General features: G+C 49.1%; 1 protein-coding gene and 1 pseudogene across 1 annotated transcript in view; one reads left to right on the forward strand and one right to left on the reverse strand.

Moving 5' to 3' along the window:
- Nucleotides 1-27,978, forward strand: part of RTF1 (RTF1 homolog, Paf1/RNA polymerase II complex component) — a 50,006-nt gene that overhangs the window by 15,584 nt on the left and 6,444 nt on the right. Inside the window, exons 3-12 of the mRNA XM_056133548.1 lie at nt 9,355-9,502; nt 13,792-13,996; nt 18,625-18,739; nt 19,396-19,507; nt 22,564-22,699; nt 23,105-23,282; nt 25,615-25,697; nt 26,808-26,895; nt 26,990-27,097; nt 27,657-27,734. Coding sequence (XP_055989523.1) covers nt 9,355-9,502; nt 13,792-13,996; nt 18,625-18,739; nt 19,396-19,507; nt 22,564-22,699; nt 23,105-23,282; nt 25,615-25,697; nt 26,808-26,895; nt 26,990-27,097; nt 27,657-27,734 — 1,251 coding nt within the window. The remainder of the gene's footprint in view (nt 1-9,354; nt 9,503-13,791; nt 13,997-18,624; nt 18,740-19,395; nt 19,508-22,563; nt 22,700-23,104; nt 23,283-25,614; nt 25,698-26,807; nt 26,896-26,989; nt 27,098-27,656; nt 27,735-27,978) is intronic.
- Nucleotides 21,341-21,437, reverse strand: LOC130042189 (uncharacterized; annotated as a pseudogene).

The following is a 27,978-nucleotide window of genomic DNA, read 5'->3' on the forward strand; positions in this document are numbered from 1 at the left end:
AGATGAAAAACAAACAAACCCAGAAGACAGATCAAGAACAGCAGAGCTGGGGGGGTGGGGAGGGATGTTGCTGAACAGCGGGGCACCTCCTTTTTGCTGATGGGAGGCCCTCGATTGAGCTCCTGGAGTGGCAAGAAGATAGCTAGCTAATTGATCCAGGACAACTGCAAAATAGAATGCTTCGTTTACTTAGAATCCTGCAACTTAAAAACTAACTTAAAAAGGTTAGAGGCCATCTGGACTCCTATTTTCAATAAGAAAATAGAAGATTCTGGGACTGGAGTGGTAGTACAGTAGGTAGAGTGCTTGCCTTGCACATGGCAGATCTCTGGCACCCCATATGAAGCCCTGAGCACTGCCGTGTGTGACCGCAGAAAAATCAGAAAAAAAGAAAACAGTGGTTTGCAGTTCTGATTTTCTTTTCCCATTGTAATCCCCTGCATTAACGTAGAGTTTTATTTTTCTAAGACACTCTTAAGTGTCTTTTGAATCTGGGTCCTTTGAGTTTCATGCTATGTAATAGATGGTCAAGAGAGTTTTACTTTTCCTGGTTTACAGAGGAGGAGACAGTCCCAGAGTAAGGGTTTGGCCGTATTCTAGTTCTTTCCCAACAGAGTCTGTCTCTAGCTCAGCGTATGTTTTCCTTGAACCCCAGTTATTTCAAACTATTTTTGTTTTATGTGCAAATTCATTTTAGAGTTAAATGGGCTGGAGGAGTGGTTTCTATTTTGGTTCTGGAGATCAGGGAAGATGATTTTCTTTGCCCCTTAGGTGTAACCTCTCTGAAATAATTGACTTTTTTTACTTTTCTTCTTCCAGGGTGCTCAAAGTACTCAGCCTCTCATTGCCTCTCAAGTACAAAGCAGCCACACCCCACCATCTTCCAGCCAAATGCCAAGGTCAGCTGCTGGGCTGGAGTGATAGTACAGCGGGTAGGGCGTTTGCCTTGCACGTAGCCGACCTGGGTTCGATTCCCAGTATCCCATATGGTCCCCTAAACACCGCCAGGAGTAATTCCTGAGTGCAGAGCCAGGAGTAACCCCTGTGCATTGCCGGGTGTGACCCAAAAAGCCAGAAAAAAAAAAAAAAAAGAAGGCCTGCTGCTTCCCAGAGCAGGAACCAGCTCCTAGCCCCTTACATGCACTTTGGATGGCACAGGGTGGTGTAGGCGCCCCCTTTTATTTATTCATAGATGTTTTAGAGTCCCCTTTTAACTAATCACTGCCCTCTAGGTCATCTGTTACACCAGTGAGAGTCAAACTGCTCATCTCTTCTCATTGTTAGTTGAGAAAACGTCTGCAGGGGTGGGGAGTGACTGACTGGAAGGGCCTGAGCAAGGTCCAGCCCTGGCACTTGCCTGCTAACAGAGCACAGCGGGAAAGAGCTTGCCCTGCAGGTGTGAGAAGCCTGGCACCCACCCAAGGAAGAAGACAACTTGCTTTCTGTTCCCTTTTTGCTTTCCTTCCCTGGTGAGGCAGCAGCTCAGATGAGTGCTCAGGGCAGAGCAGTGGGCACTGCTATTCCCCCTGCTTGCCTTCTGTTCTCAAACCCAGATCCAAGGACAGAAGTCGCCCGCAGCCATAGGAAGATTGAAAATCATAAGTCCAGCGCCTTGGTTATAGCTGCTGGTCTGTGGGCAGGTATGCAGATAGATGCTGGCTCCCAGACGTGAAAAGACTGATGAAATCTAAGCGAGAGAGATAGCCCAAGGGTTGAGGTGTTGACTTGCATTCAGCTGACCCCCAGTGTGATCCCCAGCACCGTGTATGGTTCCTTGGCCACCACCAGGAATTATCCCTGACCACCGCTGTATGTGGTTCCAAACACGCAGAGTGTTTGGTTTTGTTTTGGGGCCACACTGTTCTGTTCTTAGGGCTCACTTCTGGCTCTGGGGTCAGGGCTTACTCCTGGTGGGCCCAGGGAGGTCCCTATGGTGTGCCAGGGATTGAACTTGGGTTAGCCACATGCAAGGCAAACATTGTACCTGCTGTACTGTCACTCCCACCCTGAGAATGTAGGTGTTGAGGCACTTGCCATGCATGCTGCTGACTCATGGTCCCCAGATCCTTAACAGGACCATTCCCAGAGCACAGAGCCTGGAGTAAGCCTTGAGCACCATTGGATGTGGCCCCCAAACTCACCAAAACAAACAGAAAAGCCCAGTGCTTTAGAGCACTTCGATTTCTTGCTTTCTGGGTGCACACTCAGTGGTGCTTGGGGGCTACTCCCAGCTTGGTGCTCAGAGGTACCACGCGGTACCGGAGATTGAGCCTGCCGTGCTCTAGCCCTTTGAGCTATCCTTCTGGCCCTGGAGAACTTTTTACTTTGTTATTTTTGCAGTACCAGGGCTTGAACCCAGGATCTCACACATGTCAGGCAAGTGTTCCACTGCTGTACTTCTGGACTCTATTTTAGGGAACTTGCTGATTTTGTTTTTTTTTGGGGGGAGCACACCTCACAGTGCTTGGGAGGCTGTTCTAGGCTCAGGGGTCACTCCTGGCAGTGGTAAAGGCTCATGCAATAACCAGGAATAGAATTCAGGGGCCTCACGTGCAGGGCAAGTGCTCTACTGCTGAGCCAGGTCCCAACCCCTCCCTATTTGGGGCTCTTTCAAGGCCACGCAGCTCAGCTTTCCTTTCAGTAGAGCTGTGTTCCTAAAATGAATTATTTCCTCCTCCCTGGCTGGAGAAGGCCTAACATCATCCCTTCCATCCTGTCCTTTCTCTTTAGACGCCACTTCCCATCACACTCCCAAGTGAGAGAAGAATTCGTTTTCTCAGTCTCAGACTCCGCAGGCAAAGGTTCTTGTATGAATAGGGGAACAATCTCGGCTAGCCTAGGCTAATGCCTAGATTAAGATATTCTTATTAGGGGGCTGGAGAGATAGTATAGGGGTTGAGTCTCTTTTATTGGGGGGAGTGAGGAAGAGGGTTTCCACCATTCTCAGCTGGTGCTCATGGATTATTCCTGGTTCTGTACTCAGGGATCATTCTTGGTGGTGCTCAGGGGGCTATATGTGGTGCCAGGGATCAAACCCAGGTCCACCGTGTGCAAGTCAAGTGCCTTACCTGCTGTACTGTCATTCCAGCCCTGAGGTGAAGGCTCCTAACTATGAAAAGGGATATTCTATTTAGATTTTTGCCTGCTGTGAATCTTGACTATCGCTGTTATGGCTTATTAGAGTCCATGTTTTTGGAAGGAAACATAATGAACAGAAACCAGATAGTACGGGGGTTAAGGAGCTTGCCTTGCATGCTGCCAGCCCCAGTTTGATTCCCAGCATCCTTGAGCATCGCCAAGAAAGACCCTGAGCACAGAGCCAAGGGTGCCCCCTCAGATGCCCTCCAGAATAGATACTGGGCAGACATTTAAATCATGTGTTTAAAAAATAAATTCTTGGTCTGGAGCAATAGTACAGCGAGTAAGGCATCCCATAATGTCCCTGAGCATGCCAGGAGTGATCCCTGAGTGAAGAGTCAGAAGTGACACTATGAGCACCATTGGGGCCAAAAAAAAAAAAAACTCAGAAAATAAACAGATATGTTGTTACCAAAAATCATTTGGGAATCTGGTGCACAGGAGTAAAAGTATCACAAATGTAACCGGTTCTCCATGGAAAAACTTAAGGGAGACTTGGAGGCCTGCTTCTTTACTCTATTAAATAGGAACAATAATGAGACTGCATCCAAGTTTTAACTGATTTATCTTTGGGTGAAATACAGCTGATTTTTTTTTAACTTTCAGAAATGCTATTATTGGGAATCCAGAGAGGTAATAAGTGGGCAGAGCGCTTCCCTTGCTCACAGCTGTCCTGATTCCATCCCTTGGTTCAGTCCTTGGTACCACATAGTCCCCTGAGCCCTGCCAGGATGATCCCTGAACTAAGTATCAGGATTAGCCACTGAGCATTGCTGGTGTGGCCTTGAAACAACAAAATTACTATTGGGGGTGGGGAAGCGTGGGGAGGTGACTTGAGTGGTAAAACACAGGCTCTGAATTTCCTCCCTGGTATATGTTCCCCACAACTACCCTTTAGCCCTCAGCACTGCCGTCAGGGGGGCCCTCGTGGCCCTCTAGCACTGCCAACTCTGAGCGCCACCTGAAGTGAGCACTGCCCTAAATAGTCAGCCCTGGAGCCAGCTGGGGATGGGAGCACGTGCTTTGTGTTTCAGAAGCCCAGGTTCAGTCTATGGCAACACAGGGTCCCGTGAGCACTGCTGGGTGTATTTCCAAACCATGAATAAATATATATTAGCATACACATGACTTTAAGTGAGAACTAGAGAGAACAGCAGGTAGAGGTAGGCTATTTGCTTTGCACTTGGCTGACCCAGGTTCAGTCTCCAATGCTACAGCACAACATAAGGTCCTCTAAGGTGCTGGGAGTGATCCCTAAGCACACTAAGGAGTCTGGATGTGGCTCGCTGGTGGAGGACTCAGACTGGATTTGAGCCTCAGCATCATGCAATCACAGGTTGAATTGAACGCACCCACCATGTACTCTAGCCCTCCTCCCAAAATCCCCTCTCCCCCCCCTTCTGTTTCCCTGTCTCCTCTCTTCTCTCTCCTTTCTCTCTCTGACACACGCCTTGAGTTGAACCCAAGCACCAGACCATGTCCTAACCCTCCTCCCCACCATCCTCCCTCCCTCCCCCCCTCACACACACACATAACCACATGTTGAATTGAACCCAAGCACCTGACCACCCCAGCCCTCCTCACCGACACACATTCTCTCTCCCCCCCCTCCTCTCTCTTTCCCCCCTCTCCTCTCACCCATCCCTCCCTCCCCCCTCTCTCTTCTCTTCCCCTCTCCTCTCTCCTCTCCAGCCTCCAAGCCTCCAAGCCTGGCCCCATAGTGGCTGTTGCTCATTAACTGCCTTGAGACTGGAGATCCTCCGTCTCCTGGGAGCTAAGGCGCTATGTCCTCTCATTGCTTTTGAAGATGGCTGGAAGGAATCAGACTCAATTTCCTTCTCACTGAGGTCTAGCAGGGGAAGAGCAGGGTTCTCGGGCCGCCACACACGAGCTTCCCCACCTTGATGAACTGGCTCACCTGTGGAACCCATTGGCATTTAGGTCTTTTTTTTTTTTTTAAGCTTAATCTCCTCAACACTCCACCCCTCCCCATGACTCCAGTATTTCAGACTCTTGCACATGAGAAATCCAAATCTGGGCAAACAAATATAAACCAACTCACTGTGACAAACCCTGGTGTTCAGCTCTTATTTGCTTGGCCTTGTCATAACCCCATTGGGTAGATGTCCAAGGCCAAGATACCTGCTTCGAATGAGGTAGGTCGACCAGTAAATCTTGAGTCTGAACCAGTTGCAAAAAGCTGTTGTGTAGGTCATTTCCTCAAATTAAACCTTGGCATCAACGAAGCTGATATGTTGTAGCACGGTTAACTAAGAAATTGAACAACCATAATCTCTTTTGGATCTTTCAAATCCTTGGGGGCCAGGGATTCATTCAGTTCAGCAATGGAGTGTTTGCTTCGTTGTATAAGGCGTGGGTTCAGTCCCCAGCCAAGGCAGGAAGGATTGCTCCCTGGGGCTTGGGAACAGGCAGTTCAGTGGGTGGGACATCCGCCTTGCAGGCATGAGGCCTCGGGTCTGACCCCATCACTGCTTCACCTGTCAAGCGAGATCTTGGCATTGGTACTCTGTGTGATTCCTAGTACCAAAACTGCCACTGGTAGTGGATCATCCAGACAGTAGCAGTGAACAAAAGGGGGTGGAGGATGACGCTGTGGCTGAAAGTGCCTACAAGCTTGAACTCCCTCCCCTTTCTCCCCCACCCCCAGTTTAATCCCCAATGTCTCCCAGAGGCTCTGCTGTCTGGGACCCCCCAGTGCCAATCAGAGTGCATGGCTGGGGTGTGTAGGGTCTGCAGCGCAAAGGCCCTGCCTCCTCCCATCAGCACCCCAGCCCGTGAACAACAGCAGCAAAGGGAAAAGGAGGCAGGGGGAGGGGGGCAGCAGAGAAGAGCCTTACAGTTCTTAGAAGCACATAGTTGATGAAAATCTAGTACCACTGAAAGTTAGGCTTCGAAAGAACAACATTAGTATTTTTAATTATTTTGGATTGGTTTGGGGCTCAGGGGGCATACCTAGCAGTGCTCTGGGGCTACTCCTGGTGATGCTTGGAGGTCATATAGCCTTAGGATTTTTTCCCAACAATTAAGTATTAAAGTTTGAGGAATAAATTAGCGTATAGATCGCTGTGCATAGTACATCATCTTAGAATATGTAGCTGTTTTGTTTTCATTTGTTCCTTTCTTCTTCGCCCTTGAGTACAAAAATGAAGTGGCAATTAAATGAAGAAAGTCAATAAAAATTTTTAAAAAAGCAGATGAAAATAATATCTTTTTGGACCTGAGGTGAGACTTGGGTAGTAGAGCACGTGCCTGCCTGTGGAGGTAATAAAACATTGTCCCTTCATAACAGCTTACCAGCTTAACCTAGCAGAGTGGCTGCTTTCTCCCTCAACTCTGCAGTGCCAGAAATCAGAGCCAGGGCCTCACGCATGCAGGACACGTTCTCTGCTGCTGAGCCACATCCCTGGAAAGACTTGTATTTACTTATTGATTTGGGGCTCACACCCGGCGATGCTCAGGGGTTACTCCTAGCTCTGCATTCAGGAATTACTCCTGGGGTGCTCAGGGGACCATATGGGATGCTGGGGATTGAACCTGGGTCAGCCTCATGCAAGGCAAAAGCCCTACCCGCTGTATTATCTCTCCGGCCCCAAGACTGTTCTTTTTAACGGGAGGTGAAGGGAGGGGTCAGCTAAGGGAGGGGTCAGCTAACAGTCGTCCTGGCAACTGGGCTCAGTGGACCATGACGTGCTAGGATGAACTTGGGATTCCCACATGTAAAGTATATACTCTAGCCCCTTGAGCCATTTCTTGAACCTGTAGGACTTATGAATAGATTAGCTGGGAGGACCACCAGGTGTAGCCAAATCCCTCTCTCCTCAGAAAAAAGAATAGCTTGAAGGGGCTGGAGAAAGCGGACAGGTGTAAGGAGCTTGCCTTGTTTGCAGCAGACACCAATTCTTTCCCTGGCACTGCATGTTCCCCAAGCACTGCCAGGGTCATTCTAGTACCAGTCAGTATGGGGGGAGGGGGGTCGGGCAAAACAAAGAACAGCTGAGGGGGTAGACAGAGACAGTGGACCTGCGCGTGATACTGGCACCACAGGGTCCCCTGGTAAACACCAGGAGTGAGCCCCAGGCAGACTTGGGAGTAGCCCCCACACACTACCAGATCTGGTAACCCCCAGAAACCAATAGAAAGTAAGATCTCCCACTGGGGGAAAGGCTCATACAGGGAATTCGGGGATTGGTAAGCTGAGCTTTATGAAGTAGGTTTGCTTATGGTCACATGCAAGAAGTAAAGAGATTGTGTTTTTTAGCAAAAAGCATCTAAATCTAAAAATTTTGTGTGATGGTAGAAGGTTATTGTTCCTTAGGATACATAGAAAAAGTTTCCAAATCCTGTCACAAGTCAGAATGTCAAAGTTCTTCAGTTTAGCTACAGAGCCTGAAATAGTTTTGTTTCTTGTTTCTGTTTTTGGGCCACACCCAGCTGTGCTTAGCACTCGCTCCTAGCTCTGGGCTCAGGGAACCATATGGGGTGCCGGGGACATAGCCCAGGTCAGTCACATGCACGGCAGGAGCCTTACCTGCTGTACTGTTGCTCTGGTCCTGTGTTGTTGTTGTTTTTTTTTAAATTAGTTGTGGGGTCTCCACCTAACAGTACACCTGTCCTGGGAGAATTTGGGGACTACAGTGGGCCACACCTACCCGTGCTTAGGGGACATGCAGTGTCAGGGATTGAACCCAGGGCCTCAGAAACGTAAGGCAAGTGCTGTGCCACTTGAGCTACACCCCTAACCCTGATCTGAATATTTTCTAGATTAGGCACCCACTCCCCGTGGTACTGAGGTGGGCCATGGTACGGCCTGTCCCGGTGACTACAGGCTGGATACACAATGTTTGAGCTCAGAAGTACTCGGGAGCACCACTGCCACAACCCGGGGTGCTGGAGGCTCTCACACTACTCTTGGTATAGGTGGGAGTGCACATGTGTGTGTGCAGTGCTGGACATGTAACTGCTCAGGACCTCCCACGTGAGCCATGTGCTGGCCCCCTGGCCTTCGTATGTGAGGGGGTCTTGGGGGAAAGGAGGAGGTGGAAAGGAGATCGGTCCACACCCACAGTGCTCAGGAATCACTCCTGGCTCTGAGCTCAGGGAATCACTCCTGGTGAGGCTAAGGGGACAGTATGGGGTGGTGGAGGTCAGTGCATCCTATTACTTTTCTGCCTTCCATTTAAAGACTTTGATGAAGTCGGTTTGTTTTAGGCTTGGATATTTGTAGGTTCCTTATATTTAGATGGGCTCTCCCTTTTTATGCTCCAGTTTAAATACCATGTTGCAGTATAACGTGCAGGTTGGGGCGGAGGAGTTGTTTTGTTTTGGGGCCACACCCAGCAATGCTCAAGAGTTGCTCCTGGCTCTGCACTCAGGAACCTCTCCTGGCATTACTCAGGGAACCCTAAGGGATGCTGGGGATCGAACCCAGGTTGGCCGTGTGTAAGGAAAGCACCCTCCCGCCTCTCCAGCCCAGGTACAGGAATTTTTTTTTTTTTTTTTTTTTTTGCTTTCTGGGTCACACCTGGCAATGCACAGGGGTTATTCCTGGCTCTGCACTTAGGAATTACCCGGTGGTGCTCAGGGGACCATATGGGATGCTGGGAATCGAACCCGGGTTGGCGCGTGGAAGGCAAACGCCCTACCCGCTGTGCTATTGCTCCAGCCCTAGGTACAGGATTTTTAAGAGATAAACATTTTTAAGAGGTCTACTTGGAGTTGTTGTTAGTGCTGTCACCCAGGCCCCTGTGCTCTCTCATCGGTTTTCTAGAGTTTCCTCCTGCTCCCCAGCTCCATTCCCTGCCTTCCTGGGTCCCACTCCAGACCTGCACCTCAGCCCGGCCCACACAGGGCCTCACAGCGTCTGCCTCTCCCACGGGACACAGACGCTCTTCTCGGGGCTGACTCTTCCCTTACTCAGTTGACTTGCCAAAAACGTATTTTTGTCTTTCAGTTATGACTTTGAAGTACATTATTTACTCCCTTCCAGTTGAAAGCCAGGCATTGAGAGTTTTAATTGAGGTTTCAAACGTCCATGTCTTTTCTTTCTCCACCGAAAGTGCATTTCTTTGGGGTGGTCAGAGGAAGGGACTGTTGTAATGGTTTGGATGAATGTCAGACTCTGTAAGTCCTGAATGGTCAGCAATTTCTCCCCTAAAATCCCCCTTTTCAGTTGTCCTTTTTCTTTTCTCCTTATAGTGGACATTTGGGAGCAATAAAAATAAGAAGAAAGGAAAGGCCAGAAAAATAGAGAAGAAAGGAACCATGAAGAAGCAGGCCAACAAAACTGCCTCCTCAGGCAGTTCGGACAAAGACAGTTCAGCCGAGAGCTCGGCCCCTGAGGAAGGTGAGCGCCGCGGCCCAGGCCGGGAGGGAGCGCTCTGTCCATCCGGTCAGCGAGAGGCCCGGAGCCGCCAAGGCGGGGGGACACCACAGAGGTAGCTGAGAGGCAGAGACCGGCCTGGAGCTGACTAGGCTTCAGCCCCTAGCACCACAGGACGGTAAATAAAGCAAGAGGACAGGTCTGTGTCCACCAGAGCCTCCGCTTCATTGCAGTGGGCCATGACCTTGTAAGGGCCGTGCGTCCTTAGAGGATTTGCAGCAGGATGAAGATGTGCATTCCTGCAGGGTGATGCAGGGCCCAGGAGCCTCTGGGGAGCCCTGGCTTTCGAGACTCCTCGTCCTTCTCTGGTCACCCACAAGCTCAGTGAAACAGGTTCCTGCTGGGAAGCCAGTGATAGAATTTTTGCTGAGACTCGTCTCAGGTAAATTTGTTCTAGGAGTAGAATGATAGCTTTTCATTTCTATTTTCAAAAGTTTCAAAATAGAACTTTTGAAATGTATCCAGGGCCAGGGCAATAGTAAAGCGGGTAGGATACTTGCTTTGCACGTGGCCAACCAGGGTTTGATCCCCATCATCCCATATGGTCCCCCAAGCACCACCAGAAGTGATTCTTGAGTGCCAGCAGTGATTCCTGAGTGCCAGGCCAAGAGTAACCCCTGAGCATCACTGGGTGTGGCCCAAAAATCAAATTATGTTTAGGGGAGCCAGAGAGATGGTACAGCAGGTGGGCCGTTTGCCTTGCACACGGCAGACCCAGGTTCGATCTCTAGCAGTCAGAAGTAAGTCTGACTCAGTCAGAAGTAAGCCCTGAGCATCACTGGGTGTAGCCCCAAAACAAAAATTAAAATGTATGTTTAGGATCAGGAAATAGCACAAAACATTGGAGCACCTGCTTTGCACGTGGCACACTGGGTTCCATCCCTGGCACACATAGTCTCCTGAGCACCTCTAGGAGGGACCTTTGAGCACAAAACCAGGAGCGGCCCCTAAACAGTACTGGGTATGGCCTGCCCCTCCCTTCGCTCCCCCTGGCAAAAGAAAATTATGTTTAGGGTCTGGAGAGAGTGCAGCAGGCAGGGCACTTGCCACAAGCATCTGACTAACCCAGGTTTAATGCCCAGTACCATATATGCCCCTTCAAGCTCCTGTGGGAGTGCTCCCTGAGCACCACTGCACGTAACCCCAAAACCAAATAATAGTGTCAATGATAATAATACTGTGTAGAGGCCAAGGATATGGCTCAGTGGCAGTGGTTTTGCCTTTCATGTATGAGACCCCGGGGTTCCATCCGTAGTGCTGCTCCTTCCCAAGAATTTTCAGCGGTTTTTTGTTTGTTTTTTGTTTTTTAAACTTAAATTGACTTGTATAGAACTGTCCTATCCTGGAATTTTAAGTATCTGCCTTAGAATGTTAGCTCAAACTGAGTCAAGCCCAGTTCTTACTAAGTTTCTAATTTAATTTCACACTCATGTATAATCCGTATTGCCTTTTCCATGTCCCCCTTTGCCCTATCAGGATGGTTTCATTAAGAACTCATTATCGGGGCTGGAGCGATAGCACAGCGGATAGGGTATTTGCCTTGCACACAGCTGACCCGGGTTCGATTCCCAGCATCCCATATGGTCCCCTGAGTACCACCAGGAGTAATTCTTGAGTGCATGAGCGAGTAATAACCCCTGTGCATTGCCGGGGTGACCCAAAAAGTTAAAAAAAAAACTTATTAATCACTTTAATCATTTATTGATGCATTGATTTTTTATGAAATGTGAGCTAATAACTGTAGAAGGAATGATAGTTAGATTTTGAGCTCTTATAGTAGTAATTGATTTGTACTAGAATTGTGAAACTCAGTGTTAAAATTATTGTGTAATGAGGACTGCAGAGAGAGTACAGTGGGTAGTGCACTTGTTTCACACACGGCTGACCGTGGCAATCCCTGGCATCCCATAAGGCCCCTTTAGCACCACCAGTAATACCTGAGCAGAGAACCAGGAGTTACCACAGAACGTTGCTGGGTGTGGCCCCAAAACGAAACAGAACAACAACAACAAAACTGTTGTGTGAAAATATGTTGGGAAACAAGATCTTTATACATCTCCCTATACATTTTCTTAATAATCACCAACCCAAATCCCCCGAACCCCTACCCCATAGAAAAAGAAGCAGGCATTGTCATTTAAAGAGTATTTAAATCATCATATAAGAGTATTTTTGTTGGGCTGGAGTAATAATATAGCAGATAGAACACTTGCCTTTACATATAGCACCTGCGTTCAATCCCTGATATACCATGCGGTTTCCCATTCCCCACCAGGAGTGATCCCTGAGCTCAGAACCAGAAGTAAGCCCTGCTGGGTGAGACTAAAAAAAAATCAAACAGAAATAAGAATCCAGTGGCCTGCAGGACAGATTATTCTAGATGAGGAGTACTAGAGAAAGGCTGCAGGCTAGGAGATGGGAGATCCCATCCTGCTCTGGTCACATGGGCCACCCCAGAGAAGAGAGCTGGGCAAAGTACCCAAAGTACTGCAGGGTGTGGTCTGGAGAGAGGGTCCAGTGGGCAGGCCGCCTACTTTGCATGCAGCTGACCCAGATTTGATCCCCGGCAGCTCATGGTACTGTAGACACCACTAGTAGTGATTCCTGAGTGCAGAGGCAGAGGTGACCCCTGAGAATTGCCTGTGTGGCCTTTCTCCAAACAAAAAACATATCCCAGTGTAGTGTGTGACCCCAGACTAGGTAGACTAGGTCTTCTTTCCTAGCAATAAAGGTCTATATTGGGGCAGTGGGTAAAAAATTAAATATGGACTGTATGTTAGATAATATTTAATCAAGTACTAATTTGTTTGGGGAGTGGGGTTGACCACGTTAGCATTGCTCAGAGCTTAGTCCTCGCCCTGTGCTCTGGGCTCATTCCAAACAGTCCTCAGTCCGGCTTAGGGGACTCTACAGGGCGCCCAGGATTGAACCCCGTGTTGGCCACATACAAGGCAAGTGCTCTGCCCTCTGTATTATCTCTCCAGCCCCTGAATTTTCTGAATTGATCATTGTATAATTGGTTATGTAAGAGACTGTCCATTTTCAAAGTATTTTGGCTTGAGGCATATTTAGGAAATGCTACATCTTACTCTGCTGCAGCAGAATACGTAATGATACACACATGGTCTGGACGTTCAGAGTAAATCGGTGGCGAGGTTGCCTGTGACCCTGAGTAAAAGACACAGTGTGTTCTCGCAGTTCTGTTCTATTTGACTGCCTTCTTGTGTTGGGTTTTTTGTTTCCTTTGTTTGTTTGGTTTTTGATGGTGCTGGAGCACACCCAGCTCTGCTCAGGACTAACTCTGAGCTCTGTGCTCAGGAATCACTCTTGGCGGTGCTCGTGGGACCGTGTGGGATACCAGGGATCAAACCTGGGTCAGCTGCGTGTAAGACAAACGCCTTACCCACTGTATTATTGCTCTGGTCCCTGTGCTATTTTCCAAATGGAAGTGTTGAAATAGAAGAGCATGCCAAGGACCAGAAAGATGGCAGAGAGGTGAGGGTTTGTCCACACCCGGTCTGATTCCCAGCACTGCATGCACATACACCCTAAGCACGGTATAACCGGGGTATTCCTAAGCGTCACCCAAAGGATGCTTTATCCTTGAGGGCCCTGACACTGAACCACTCAACCCTGTTGACCAGGTGTGGGCCCCCTGGACCCATGAGCGTTGTTTGTCCCCCTCCCCCAATAGAATACAAGCAAAAGTGAGATCGACAAGATGTGCAGAAAATATATGGAATGTGCCTTGCATGTGGCTGACTATTTCAGTCTCTGACACCACATAGCTTCCCTGAGCATCACCAAGTATAACTCAAAAAGTAAATAAACTAATCAGTCAATGAAAGGGTATGCTAGGTGGCAGGAGATAGTTCACAGGTTTGGAGCACCTGGTTTGCATGAGGGAGCCCAAGGTTGATCCTTGGCACTGAGCAGTCTACTGGGGATAGCCCCTAGCACACCACCAGGACTGGCCCAAAAAGACAAGAGCATGCTGGGTCCAGGGGTGTACCTGAGCACTGGAGCCCTGAACAGCCCCATGTGCGGGGCTGGTTTTTTATTTCAGCCTAGGTCTCCCTGACCTGTTAGCAGTCTGCCAGAGGCTCACCAGGAGTGATGGGAAATGAAGTTGGGGTGGCCGTGTGCCCCTTGAGCTGGGAGGGCCCCCAGTGACGGCCTCTCTTGCTGGGCCCAGTGTGCGTCTCCATGAGCACTTTGCATTGCCTGATCTTGTGTCTGGGCCTTTGCTGCAGGGGAGGTCTCCGATTCCGACAGCAACAGCTCTTCCTCCAGCTCCGACTCCGACTCCTCCTCCGAAGACGAAGAGTTCCACGATGGCTATGGAGAAGACCTCATGGGTGATGAGGCAGACCGGGCCCGTCTGGGACAGATGACCGAGAAGGAAAGAGAGCAGGAACTGTTCAACCGGATAGAGAAGAGAGAGGTGTTGAAAAGAAGGTGAGGGCACCACTCCCTACTAATGAACAGGAAGCGGGAACAGGGGAGATAGTACAACGGATAAAGCGTTTGCTTTGCATGCAGTTGACCCAGGTTTGATCCCCTGCGTCCCATACAGTCCCCTTAGTACCACCAGGAGTGAGCCTTGAGTGTAGCGCCAGGAGTAACCCATGAGCATCACCAGGTGTGGTGCAAAAACAAAAAAGGTAAAAATAAGTGCAAACTAAATTCCAGACCAGACCAATAATACAGCTTTCCTTGTACCCGGCCAACTTGAGATTGATCCCTAGCACCCCATGTGGTCCCCCTGAGCCCTGCTATGAGTGTTCCCAGAGCACAGAGCCAGGAGTCAGCCCCGAGACCGCTGAATATGACCCAAAAATTAGAAAGAAGAACAGCAGTTTTCCAGAGTTCACATTTAGAGCCCCGTCTCCCTGTCTCGGCGGAATGCAAAACGTGAATCTCTTCTCATTGTTTCTGATAGGTGATTCATTATCCTAACATGTTGGTGGTGGTTTGAGGCCACCCCTGGCAGTGTTTGGTGCACCATGAGGTGCCATGGCTCCTGCAAGCAGAGCTTTACTCTGCGCTATCTCCCTGGCCCTGTTCTTCCCCTCTCCTGCCCCAGTGCCCAGGCCAGATCCTGGACCGCATGTAGGCAAGGCAAGTGTTCTGTCATTGAGCTACTCCCTGGCCTGGTTTTTCTTTTTCTTTTTCTTTTCTCTTGAAAACCCGAATATGAGCTTAGACAGCAGTACGTCAGGTCAGGTGTTTGCCTTGCACGCTTCCAGCCTGAGTTGATCCAGGTATCCCATCTAGTCCCTCAAGCACTGCAGGGTGTGGCCTGAAACAAAACAAAAAGCTCAAATATTCAGGGCTGGGCATATGACTTTGGGGTAGAGTATTGCCTTACATGTGTGTTTTACCACACACACACACACACACACCCCTCCTGTTAAGTTGCTTATAGATACTCAGAAACTTAGTCGTATAACACACACACACACACACACACACACACACACACACACACACACACACACACCTTGTTAAGTTGCTTATAGATACTCAGATACTTTGTTGTATGGCGAAAGTTCTTATCTCCCAGTACTTTCAAGGTAAAAAGGTAAAAATAAAATTGACTCCTATCCCAGGGAATAAAAATCCTCAAAACTAGGATTCTTCCTCCCTGTCCACCTAGCATAAGGAACAAAGGAAGAGCAGCACTTTCTGTGACAGTGGCAGAGAGCCCGCATGTCCCTCTTAGAGACCATATTAAGTATGGCGAATTATCCGAGACAAGAATGTCTGGCTTTCTGTCAGCAGTAGGTAATAGACATTTGTTTTGATGGTGAGTGCTTCCAAGGTTACCTGTGCTGGAACAAACAGGACGTAAGAAACTGTTGTTTTTGCCAGATGGTCGGAGATGGCTTCTCATCTGTATTTCTGAACTGTGGGGAGCATAGCAAGAGATTCTCCTCCAGACCAGTAGTGCCCTGTGACAAAGATCAGTTACTTTGGAGGAAGGAGTGACTCCTTGAAAAGGAGTGATCTCAAACTTGTTTTTTTTAGTTTTTTCCCCTTACATGAGTTAAGGGGCTGAAACAATAGTATAGCGGGAAGGGCATTTGCCTTGCATGCGGCCGACCCAGGTTCGATTCCTCTGCCCCTCTTGGAGAGCCCAGCAAGCTGCCAAGAGTATTCAGCCTGCATAGCAAAGCCTGGCAAGCTCCCTGTGACGTATTCGATATGCCAAAAACAGTAACAAGTCTCACAATAGAGATGTTACTGATGCCCACTCAAGTAAATGGATGAACAACAGAAGGACAGTGCTACAGTACTACATGAGTTAAGCAGTTTACTGATTGATTGATTGATTTGTTTACTTTGCTTTTTGGGTCACACCCAGCGATGCACAGAGGTTACTCCTGGCTCTGCACTCAGGAAATACTCCTGACGGTGCTCGGGGGACCACATGGGATGCTGAGAATCGAACTCAGGTTGGCCACATACAAGGCAAATGCCCTACCCGCTAAGTATAGCTCCAACCCCAATTTACTGGGATTTTTATGATTCTTATTATAATGATCAAAACAATGTTTACCATGATGATAATAAAGACAGTTTCAGAGCCAGGCATAGAAAATTGGCCTTTTTGTTTGTTTGTTTGCTAGCCCATCTGTTTACAGAGCAATATGACACAGATTTTTTTTCTTCAGTCTTTTTCACTAAATGCAGGTCTTTAACGAGATGTCATTTAGTCCTCATAGAAGTCTTTTTATGAAAATATCATTAGTGGGCTAGGAATGGGTTCAGAGTAGAAGGCCTTCCTTGAAGATGTAAACCCTGGATTTTGTTCCCAGCACCACGAAAAACTACACTCCTTAAGCGCCCTGTTTATAGCCGGTGACACTGATAGATGGAGGTGCCATTTGGTAGGTTGATTGTTATCCCCTCTTCTGGGATGCTTGCTTTTTTGGGGGGCCATGCTTGGTGATGCCTGGAGCTTACTCCTGGCTCTGTGCTCAGGACTTATTCCTGGTGTACTCAGGGGCACCATTTATGGTGCCAGGGATTAAACAGGGCTGCCCACTTGCAAGGCAAGCACCTTAACCCCCGGCACTATCTCTGAATCCAGAAGCTTTGCCTCCCGCTGATCTCCCTGATATTCTTGGCACTGGAAAAACAAACCAGAAAACTTAAAATACCATAGAATTCATCCAGTTATTAGCTGTATTGCTGCTGTTGTGGGATCTGCAGTGTTTCACGCTTTCCTTTCTGGGGCTGACCCCAAGGTCTTATATACACAGATATTATCACTCTACACTCGAGCCACAGCCCCAGACTTGTTTTTTTGTGATTTGGGGTTTTTTCTGTTTTTTTGTTTGTTTTTGCTTTTTGGGTCACACCCGATGATACTCAGGGGTTACTCCTGGCTTTGCTCTCAGAAATTACTCCTGGCGGTGCTAGGGGGACCATATGGGATGCTGGGGGTTGAATCCAGGCCTGCCAGACGCAAGGCAAACACCATACCTGCTGTACTATCGCTCTGGCCCCCTTGATTGGTTTTTATACATTCATGAAATTGTGACCATTACCACAGTTACATACTCATGGACATTTTATTTCCTTCCAATTTTACACAACCACTGATGTCCTTTTTATAAGGATTTGTCTGTTCATGAAAACATCTTGAGTTGAGAGGGGTTATGGTAGCGCACTCAGTGGTGCTCAGGGCGTATTCCTGGCTACACCCCTGGTGGTGGGGGTCACTCCTGTTCTGGGCCCATAATAGGTACCAGGAATCAAACTGGGGTTGACTGCATGTAAGATGAATACCTTTACCCCCTCTACTCTCTCTTTCCAGCCCCTAAAACTCCATTTAAAAATACTGTTTCACTTTGCATATAGTAGGCCCAGGTCTGATCCCCGTATTCCACGGTCTCTGAGCACATCTGGGAGTGACTCCAAGCATATTACTGTGTGACACAACCCCCCTTGCAAAGGAAATGTTTTGTTGCATAAAAGCCTGGTTTTGTATGAGGTGGAGGTGGGGTGGGGGAGAAATTATTGCATTTAAGAGAATAGCATGTTTGTTCACGTCTGCCAATGTAAGAGAGGGATTTGTTTTTGGTTTTTTGGCCTTTTGGGTCACACCCAGCGACAATCAGGAGTCACTCCTGACTGCGCTCAGGAATCACTCCTGGCATTGCTTGGGGGATGGTATGGGACGCGGTGGATCGAACCCGGGTTGACCACATGCAAGACAAGTACCCTGCCTGCTGTACTGTCACTCTGGCCCCCAAAGGGTTGTTTTTGAAATATAGCCAATCGCTTTACAAATGTGAAGCAGACTCTCCGTGTCTTTGTCATATTTCTAACAGAGCAGCGTCAGAGTAATCTAGAAGCTGACTTTTTTCCTGTTAGGTGAGGGTTGAGAAAGAGCTGTATGTTGAAAAGTCTAAAGAGGAGTATAACAAAGTTCCGAATATTTTCTCATTTATTTATTCAGGCTTAAAGCTTTTAGGTATTTTTGGTATAACGTGTGTGTGTGTGTGTGTGTGTGTGTGTGTGTGTGTGTGTGTGTGTGTGAGAGAGAGTGTGCGAACATGCACACATGCAAGTATGTGCATGCCAGGGACTGAACCTAGGACTTCATACATGCAAGATAAATGTACTGCCACTGAGTTATGTCAGCAACCCTTATACTCCATATTTGTCAGCGTTTTATAAGGTACATTGAAGTTTCTTAGAGGAGGCTGAAAGGTTTATTAGCTCCATCCCCCTACTTTCTTTCTTTTACCTAATATAAATTGTATCACTTGTATCACTTGTCATCCCGTTGTTCATTGATTTGCTCGAGCAGGTGCCAGTAACCTCCATTCATCCCTGTTGCGTGCTAGCGTAGCCCAATGGCGTAATGGGGGCTCTTTCAGGGTCAGAGGAGTGAGACCCATTATTGTTACTGTTTTGGGCATATAGAATGCATCACGGGTAGCTTGCCAGTGTCTGCCCTGCAGGTGGGATACTCTTGGTAGCTTGCTGGGCTCTCTAAGAGGGAGAAACTGCCTGATATAAATTAATCTTTACAAATATTTCATTACCACCTAAAAACTTCTTTTCATCAGATTTGAAATAAAAAAGAAACTAAAAACAGCCAAAAAGAAAGAAAAGAAAGAAAAAAAGAAAAAGCAAGAAGAGGAGCAGGAAAAGAAAAAAATGACTCAAATTCAAGAATCTCAGGTGGGAGAGACGATGGTTTTCCCTTTTATGAAAAGCCAAACCTTTGTGTGAGAATGTGTATTTCTGTGGGGGCATATTTGCCATCTTACATCAGGTAGTATACAAGACCCATACATGCTGTCTTCAGGTAGATCTCATCAGTCTCTGGCAGAGCATTTCATCATTAGCTTTGTTGGGTAGCTCCTTGGAATATTTATCTCTGTTCAACATTAAAGAAGCTTCCTTCTGCTAGTGGAGCTTCCTCTAAGGGAAAGTTGGTAAACTGCCCTGTTCTTATCAGCCAGATTGGTTCTGTTTACTTGGGTGCATCATTCTGGCCTGGGTAATAAATTCAACTGGGAAAGTGGATCCTTTACATATTCACTGCCAAAGGCTTTGTTGACAGTTACCAACAAACGCTAGCCCTGAGCCAGGTTCCTCTTTAGGAAACCTTGTGTCCCTGGCATTGGTGTTCTCGCTCAGGCAGCCACCCTGGACTGTTCTGTCCCTCTTTGTCCACAAGAGGGTGCTCTCTCTCTTTTAAGGTGTCAGATTCTGCAACCAGTGTAAAGTCAATTTGAGGAACAGAAGGATTTGTGGAGAAAGATAATCTTACCAGCTGTTAGTAAAAAATACCGTCTCAAACCCCCTTCCCTTCACTTCCCTTCCCTTCCCAGGTAACATCCCACAACAAGGAACGGCGTTCCAAGCGGGATGAGAAACTAGATAAGAAATCTCAAGCCATGGAGGAGCTCAAAGCAGAGCGAGAAAAGCGGAAGAACAGAACAGGTGAGTGGGGGCAGCCATGGGGACTGCGGCTCAGCTGATGATTTCACTTCCTGCCACCCGTTTTTCCCCCTCCTTTCTTGTTCTTTGTTAGGAGACACATATGCAGAGTGCTAAAATTAACTTCTGTGACCCATTCGCCAGCCTCAACAGCCAACCCATGGACAGTCTTATTAAAGCTCTACTCCTCAATTCCATCATGTTATTTTGAAGTAAATCCCAGGTTCATTTTTATTTCAACTATAAATATTTCAGTATGCCTCTTTAAGACTTAAGGATTCTGCCTCCCTCCCTCCCTTCCTTCCCCCAACCCCTTTCTCCTTCTCTCTCTCTCTCTCTCTCTCTCTCTCTCTCTCTCTCTCTCCCCCCCCCCTCTCCCTCTCCCTCTCTCCCCCTTTTCTCTCCCCACTCCCTCTCCTATTTCGGGGCTGGGGTTTGAATTCTGGGCGTCACACATGCAAGACCACTGAATCTCATCCTGAGCAGGCAGTAACTTCATTGCAGTTTTAAAATAGTGACAGGCAAGGGCTGGTGAAATAGCCCTGCAGGCTGGAAACTGTGCCTGAAGCTTCAAGTTCACACTTGAGGTTTCACACAAGCCTGCCCATTGCTGTCACCCCACAGTTTCCCCAGGTGAGCCTTGGAAGCCCAGCACTGTCACCTGTGGCCCTAAGGACCTTGAGCACTGTTGGCCTGTCACCCAGCACACATGCACATGCACTTATACACACACACGCGCGCATGCATGCACATCAGAGGCAGGCCAAAATGCAGGATGCCTCTTAGATTTCTAGGCTTGAAACTGGTTCAAGTGTCAAGCCTAGCATTGGCCAAAACAGGTCACGGGATCAAGGCTGACACTTGTCTGTTTGACCTGCCAGGGCACATGTAAGAGGCGTGGGTCCAGAGACAACGAAGAGCTGCAAATGATAGTGATGTGCTCCTTCCAGCAGGATTCGTACCTGCTGCTTCGTGTAGGAGTCCTGGGTTCAGTCCCCGGCAACACATGGTTCCTGAGCCCCCAAATCATTACTCATTGAGATTGCTTAATTCATTATGGAGTTACAAAATGGTGATATTCTCTCTTTATGTACTATTCTGCTTCTATAAAGAGAAACTTGTAATTAGCTATTTTTATTCTAGCAACTATAGGGGATAGGAAGAGCAGAATAACTGGTTGCTGTATATTTTGAATATCCTTGTGAATGCATTTAATGTACTTTATATATTTCAGTCCTTTGCCATTTTTGTGTGTGTTTGTGTGTTTTGATTTGGCGGCCACACACAGAAGTACTTAGGGGGTACTCCTGGCTTTGTGGGTACTCAGTGGTGCCGGGGGCTGTGTGGTCCCCAAATGAAACCGTGCTTCTAGAATGCATGTGCTCACCCCGTTGAATCCACCTCCAGTGCAGGCTTTTATGTTGTTTTGGTTTGGGGGGTCATACCCAGTGGTGTTCTGACACCACAGATGGTGTCAGGATTTAAACCAGGGTGGCTAGTGCCTTAACTTTGATGCTCTCTCTCAGGCCCAGCAATTTTGTTTTTTCAGTTCATTTTTGGGGGGCCACACTCAACAATGCTCAGCAGTTACTCTAGGCTCCACACTCAGAAATTGCTCCCTGGCAGTGTTGAGGGGATCATATGGGGTGCTGGGGATCAGACCTGTGTTGGCCGCATGCAAGATAAGCACCTTCCTCCTGTACTGTCACTCTAGCCCCTTATTTATTTATCTTAAAGAAAATGTATTTAGACACCACAGTTTAGGTAGACATAAAAAGTACTCACATTACTGGGTTGGTGACCTCCAAATGTTTACTGTATTCAGAGCTAAGGTGATGTAAGATGGAACACTTCACAAATGTGAGTGTCATCCTTGTGCAGGGGCCTTGCTAGTCTTCGCCATTTTAGTATATGTGCTGCCCAAAGTGAGTGCAGGGCTAAGATTTTTGTGTTGGTTTTATTTTTCTTACTTAGTTGTGGCCAAACCTGTTGTGTTGGGATCTGGGAAGTCGATACCATACCTCCCCCCAGCCTTGTAGGGTCTCAACATGCCCTGAAGGAGTGCTCTGTCGCTTCAGCTATCTCCCTGGTCCCGAGAATTTCTTCTGTTCCTCACAGCAACCAGCCATTCTCAGCTCATTGCTAGGGGTGCCCGGGGCACCATACAGTGCCAGGAATCGACCCCAGGCCTCCTGCATGCAAAGCATGTGCTCAGCCTGTTGAACTGTCTTTCCAACACCTAGAGTTTTGTTTTGTTTGTTGGGGCAGGAGGTTGGGCCACATCTGTAGGTCACTCTGGAGGCTCTGGGAGAGGTGGGGGTGGGATGTGATGCCAGGGGTGGGTGGAACTGAGATCGGCCGGCGGCAAGGCAGGCTCTTCATCACTGTAGCCTCGTGCCCCCGGCACAGCTTCCTCCCTTAAAACAGCAGCGTCTGAATCCGGGTGCAGTATAGTGCCCCTGCTCCATCTGCATGATCGGTCATTGGGTAGATGTAGCAGTGCTGCTTCAGTCATGATTCTTTGGACATTTGGGTGGTTCTCAGTCTGCTACTGCAGCTGGCCCTGGACATTCATAGTAAAGTGTGGCTGGTGAGATAGCATAGCAGGTAGGGCATTTGCCTTGCACACGGCCAACCTGGGTTCTATTCCCAGCATCCCATATGGTCCCCTGAGTACCGCCAGTTGCAATTTCTGAGTGCAGGTGTGATCCAAAAATTTAAAAAAAAACAAAAAACAGTGAAGTTCTCTTTGAAGATTGACAGTGTCAGGGATTTCCTCCCTTCTTTCCTGTACTTCTTCAACTGTCTTAAGTGTGATGAAAACAGCCGTCTGTCACATGAGAGGGCCTTTCTGCCCATTTTGTGACAGTGTTCCAGCTCTGTTTGGTTTTTTTGTCTCTTGGAGATTGGTGTTTGGCACCCCATTCGATGAATGATTGAAGCTGCAGCGGTCACTCACTCCTAGCCAGGTCGGGGAAGTCGATGGAGTCCCTTCAGGGAGGACAGCCCGGCGTTTTCTGACTGGGCACCCGGGCGTGTCTTGTTTCCTCTCTCTGTAGCTGAGCTCCTCGCCAAAAAACAGCCATTAAAAACCAGTGAGGTGTACTCGGACGATGAGGAGGAGGAAGAGGACGATAAGTCCAGTGAAAAGTCTGACCGCTCATCCCGAACCTCGTCCTCTGATGAAGAAGAGGAGTAAGCCGGGGACTCTCGGTTCTGGTGGGCCGGGCGGGCAGGCCCTTCACAAGGCGCTCTGGGTCCTTTCCCAGACAGGACTTTGCCCCAGGCATCTTTTGCCTCTCGGCCTGCACCCCTGGACTGAGTGTCTGAGGAAGCAGGTTGGAACTTTATGTCACCTCTCGACTGGCTGGGGGCAGGTGTTAATCCTGTCGCCGTGACTGGTTCCCGGGGTGGCAGCCTCGCCTGAGATGCCTACCACTGTTGGGCCGGACCAGGATGCTGGTTGGCTTCTCTGGGCGCCTCCCCGTGTCCCCCGCCCTGTCCATCACACGGACTGTGGTCGTGTGTCAGAAGTCGGTGTTGTCTGTCTTCACGGCTCCATGGGGACCGCTTTTCCCAGTGTCCTTTTGTTTCCCACAGGAAAGAAGAGGTCCCCCCCAAATCACAGCCCGTCTCTTTACCGGAAGAGCTGAACCGGGTGCGATTATCCCGGCATAAGCTAGAGCGTTGGTGCCACATGCCCTTCTTCGCGAAGACGGTCACGGGCTGTTTCGTGCGGATTGGCATCGGAAACCACAACAGTAAACCAGTGTACCGGGTTGGTGTCCCTCTGCTGTGATAATCATCTGTGTTTCTATGTGACTCTCGGGGCCTGGGGGGCATGGTGCCACAAGCTGGAACACATTGTGTATCCAGAAGTATCAGGTTCCATCCCCAGCATCACATTGGTCCCTTAAGCACTGCCAAGAGGGGAGCCCAAGATTACGCTAGAGTGACCCCCAAGCTCTTCGCACTATGGCCTGCCCAACCCCCAGAAATAGGATTCTCAATGGGACCATAGGATATATGTCCCTCTTCACCACCAGTCATGAAACTAATAGAGTCCAACTGAAATTCCTGTGAATGTTACCTGCCTCGTGCCCAGCCCTGTGCCAGGAAGTGTGCTCAGAACCTCTGGGAGCTGAGGGTCTGGATTGAGAAGAGTTGGTTTTTTTTTTTTTTTTTTTTGTCTTTTGAGCTGACCTTTTTGCTTTTTGTCTTTCAAGCTTTTATTTGTTGGGTTTTTTTTTTTTTTTTTTTTTTAGCTTTTTGGGTAACACCCAGCGATGCTCAGAGGTTTTTCCTGGCTCTGCACTCAGGAATTACTCCTGGCGGTGCTTGGGGGACCATATGAGATGCCGGGGATCGAACCGAGGTCGGCTGCGTGCACAGCTAACGCCTACCTGCTATGCTATCGCTCCAGCCCCAAGCTTTTGTCTTTTAAGCTCAGGGCTTACTCCTGGCTGTGCAGTCAGGGATCACTCTGGTGGTGTTCAGGGGACCGTATGGGATCCCAGGGATCGAGCCCGGGTTGGTCGCATGCACGGCAAACAGGCTACCCACTATACTATCCCTCTGACCCCACTGAAAGATAATTGTTCTATTCTCCAGCCACGTAAGGGCAAGAAGGAATGAGGCTGGAGCTTTAGTATAGCACGTTGGCACTTAGCCTTGCACAAGGCCCACTCAGATTTGATACCCGACATCACATGTGGTTCCTCGAGTCCCACTAGGAGTAAGGCCTGAGAGCTGCTGGGTCTGACCAAAACCAAATAATGAAAAGAACAAGAAGGAAGACATTTACGAAGTATTTGTTGCAGGTTGCGTACATTGTATGCTATGTTGTGTGTTTTAAAAATAAGGGTTGACACTGCAAAAAATAGTATTAGGGTAGAATCAGGTCAAGGCGGGTGCTTCTGACAGAGCCTACAGCAGGCCAGCTGCCTGCTCACTGTGCACTGTTTCCTCTGCAGCTGGAGTCGCTTGTGCTTGACTTGGAGCTGTTTGGCTCTGTTGGAGGCCACGCCCAGTGGTGCTCAGGGCTGCTCTTAGCCTGGTGGTTAGGGTCACTCCAATGGCGCTCAGCGAATCCTGTGGTGCTGAGCATCAAACCCAGACCTTGCGCATGACAAGTATGCACTCAGCTTCCTGAGCTCTTACTCTGGCCTTCTTTTTGTTTCCCTTGAGGCATTTCTTGTTAGGGGTTCCAAGGATCAACCCCAGGCTCGCACATGCGTGACAAGCGCTCTACTATTGAACTCCATTCTCAGCCCCAGTCAGTTATATTCAAAACCTGAGAATAGCTGGGCCAGAGAGGTAGTACAGCGTACAGCGGGTCGGGCGTTTGCCTTGCGTGAGGCCAACCTGGGTTCAATCACCGGCATCCCATATGGTCCCCAAGGACTACCAGGAGTAAGTCCTGAGTGTAGAGCCAGGAGTAACCCCTGAGCATTGCTGGGTGTGACCTAAAGAGAAAAAAAGACCTTGAGAATAGTTAATTGTGCTCAGAACATTTGGCAACTTTCTCTTACACTGCATTTAGATAGAGCAGCTTTCTCTTACACTGCATTTAGGTAGAGAACGGGGTATAAAACTCCAGGGGCCTGTTTAGGGCTGGAGCAATAGGACAGTGGGGAGGGCATTTTCCCTGCATGCAACTGACCAAGGTTCAATCCCTGACATTCCATATGGTTCCCCGAGCACCGCCAGGAGTAATTCCTGAGCATCACTGGGTATGGCCCATAAACAAAAGAAAGGAACAAGTCTGTTAGTATCTCTTTGGAGAGGTGAAGCCTCCCACACATTGCTCAGGGGCCACTCCTGACCTGCTCAGCTGTGTGCTGCGTGTGGCAGTGCTTGGGCCCGGGCCTGTGGTGCTGTGGTGCCAGGACTGGGCACCATGCCCAAATGTGAGGTTCTCGCTGCTGCGCTGTCTCCCAGTTCTGCTTTTGGTTTGTTTGGTTGGTCTTTATGCCACACCCACCTGTGCCTGCCTGGGATGGAGCCTGTACCCCACCCCGCAAAGCCTGCACTCCTGCCCTTTGAGGAGCATCTCCCGCTGCGCCAGAGAGTGTTTTTCACCGGTTGGCATCTCTGTCCTTTTTGCTTAGGTTGCTGAGATCACAGGTGTTGTAGAAACGGCTAAAGTTTACCAGCTGGGCGGCACCAGGACGAACAAAGGGCTCCAGCTAAGGTAGGAGAGGTGTTTCTGGGCCCTTTCGCTCCGCTGCAAACAGGCAGGGCTGCTTGGTCTCTCCCGGCTCCTCATTCTGCTGACAGTGAGCTCTGTGTCGTCGCAGGCGGTCAGAGGAGGTGGTAGAATGGGGCGGTGGGCGAGAGCCTCTTCCCAGAGCCCTGCGGTATGTCCACAGGGATAGCTGTGGCACTCGCTCCCCTCACCTCTGGCAGGTGAGGTCCCCGCTCTGGACTGGATTTTTTCTTCAGGAGCAGGAACTTTCCTCTGTGCTAGCTGTGTGCCAGGCATCAGACAGAGGCAAGAGTGAACTGGACACAAATCCCTGCCCAAAATAGACACACGTGCCTGACAATTCTGAAGACCCCCAGATAGGATTGGGCCAAACCAGCTTGCCCCTGGGTTGCATGGCCTCAGCAACCCCAGCCCCTGCAGGGCCCAGGGCCCCACCCACCCCTCCTGGTCCGCTTCTTAAGTGCCGGTTTGAAAAGGAGCAACAGCCCATGCGTCATGACCATCCCGCTAAGGCTTACGCAAACAGAGACTCAAACAGTGTTATTCAGTGTGTGATTCTGTGCATGACTCAGCCTCTTGAGTACATCTTGGGGCTGAGTGCCCATCCCTGTGCCGGCAGCTCCTAGTCACGTCACTTTGCCTGAATGGTGGTCGGCAGGAAGAAGGGCTCTTCTCCCCGAGGGATCAGATCTCCTGACTTGACACGCAGACAGCCACGTAGGGCTGCCTCTCCTCATGCCTCATTGTACCTTGTCTCTCAGAGGCCTTGGTGACATGTCTGCTTGCCTCTGGCACCCACTTTGCTGCTCCACATACTTGCCCATTAGAAAGACCTGGGATGGTGGCGAAGTTGGTCTGCTTAATTTCAGTGCCTCCTCCCAGAAATTATCATAATTTGGTCACTTTGGAGGGGCCCCTTGGTGTTGGAATTTTCCAGCCCTTCCTAGCAGATGCTGAAGGGCAGCTAGGAGGTGAAAAGCACAGAACCGGTGAGCACAGTCTACCTGTAGCTTTGCCGATACCCCCGTGTCCGTGTGTGCAACCTCACCCCCCCCCATCAATGCAGACCGCGTTCTTGGAAACTCTTTCCTGTAGGCACGGCAACGACCAGCGAGTGTTTCGCCTAGAGTTCGTCTCTAACCAGGAATTCACGGAAAGCGAGTTCATGAAATGGAAAGAAGCGGTAAGTGGACAGGAGGCGCCGGGTGCTGGCTACAGCCCTGAGCAGCTCTCCCCAGGACTCCTGCACAGTCACCTCCTCTCCTGCTTTGGTCCAGATGTTCTCTGCCGGCATGCAGCTGCCCACTCTCGATGAAATCAATAAGAAGGAACTGTCCATTAAAGAAGCTCTTAATTATAAATTCAATGACCAGGACATTGAAGAGGTAAGAAGGCGTCGCCCAGGAACCTAGCGGTTCACCCGGGTCTAGAGAAGAGCGTGACTTCTCTTCCCTTCCATCCTGACATGTGGCGCCGAGCTCCTTTGCATGCATGTGAAGGGGTATTACGGTTGCTGCCTTGTTGTCTGTAGTTCATTCAGTTTTTCTCTACTTGCTCACTTAAGTCATAAACCGAAGGAGTTTATTCAAGTTCGGGGGATCTGTATTCTGCTAGGCATTGTCCTTCGAGAGTTGTCTCTCTCCAGAACATCCTGGTAAAATTCTTTGAGGCAGGGGCTAGCCTTACAGGCCCAGTCCCTGACCCTGTGGCTGCTGTTTCCTTGGTGCGTGTTCCTTGAGACCGCCCCAGAGGAATCCCCAGGACCCGGGAATCAGCCTGGTGTCCCTTGGAATGAACTCGCTCACCCTCTCGGGCCTGGCACTGCTCTGGGAAGAGCAACTGCCCATTTTAACTCGCTGCTTGGTCCCCCAAGTGGGCTCCATCAATCTGTCAACAAAAGTAGTTTAGAAATACTTCACTGCTGGTATCTCCTCTCTGGTACAGATTGTAAAAGAGAAAGAAAGGTTCAGAAAAGCTCCACCCAACTATGCTATGAAGAAGACTCAGCTGCTAAAGGAGAAGGTAAGGAGTTGGGCTTGGTCCTCTCCCCGCGCCCCGAGAGGCTGAGGCAGGCATGGTACACCTCCACCTTCGTCCCCCAAGTAAGTGAAGGCAGGATTGGGAGAAGGTGCTTGCTGGACACCAGACACCATTCCTTGTCCCTTGGCCTTTCTGTCCATTGGAGCTGCTCCATGTCCTCACCTTCATGTCTTTTTTGTTTTGTTTTGGGGCCACACCCAATGATGCTCAGGGGTTACTCCTGGCT

This window comes from Sorex fumeus, unplaced genomic scaffold (genome assembly GCF_029834395.1).
Source record: "Sorex fumeus unplaced genomic scaffold, SorFum_2.1 ptg000098l, whole genome shotgun sequence".
Lineage (NCBI taxonomy): Eukaryota > Metazoa > Chordata > Mammalia > Eulipotyphla > Soricidae > Sorex > Sorex fumeus.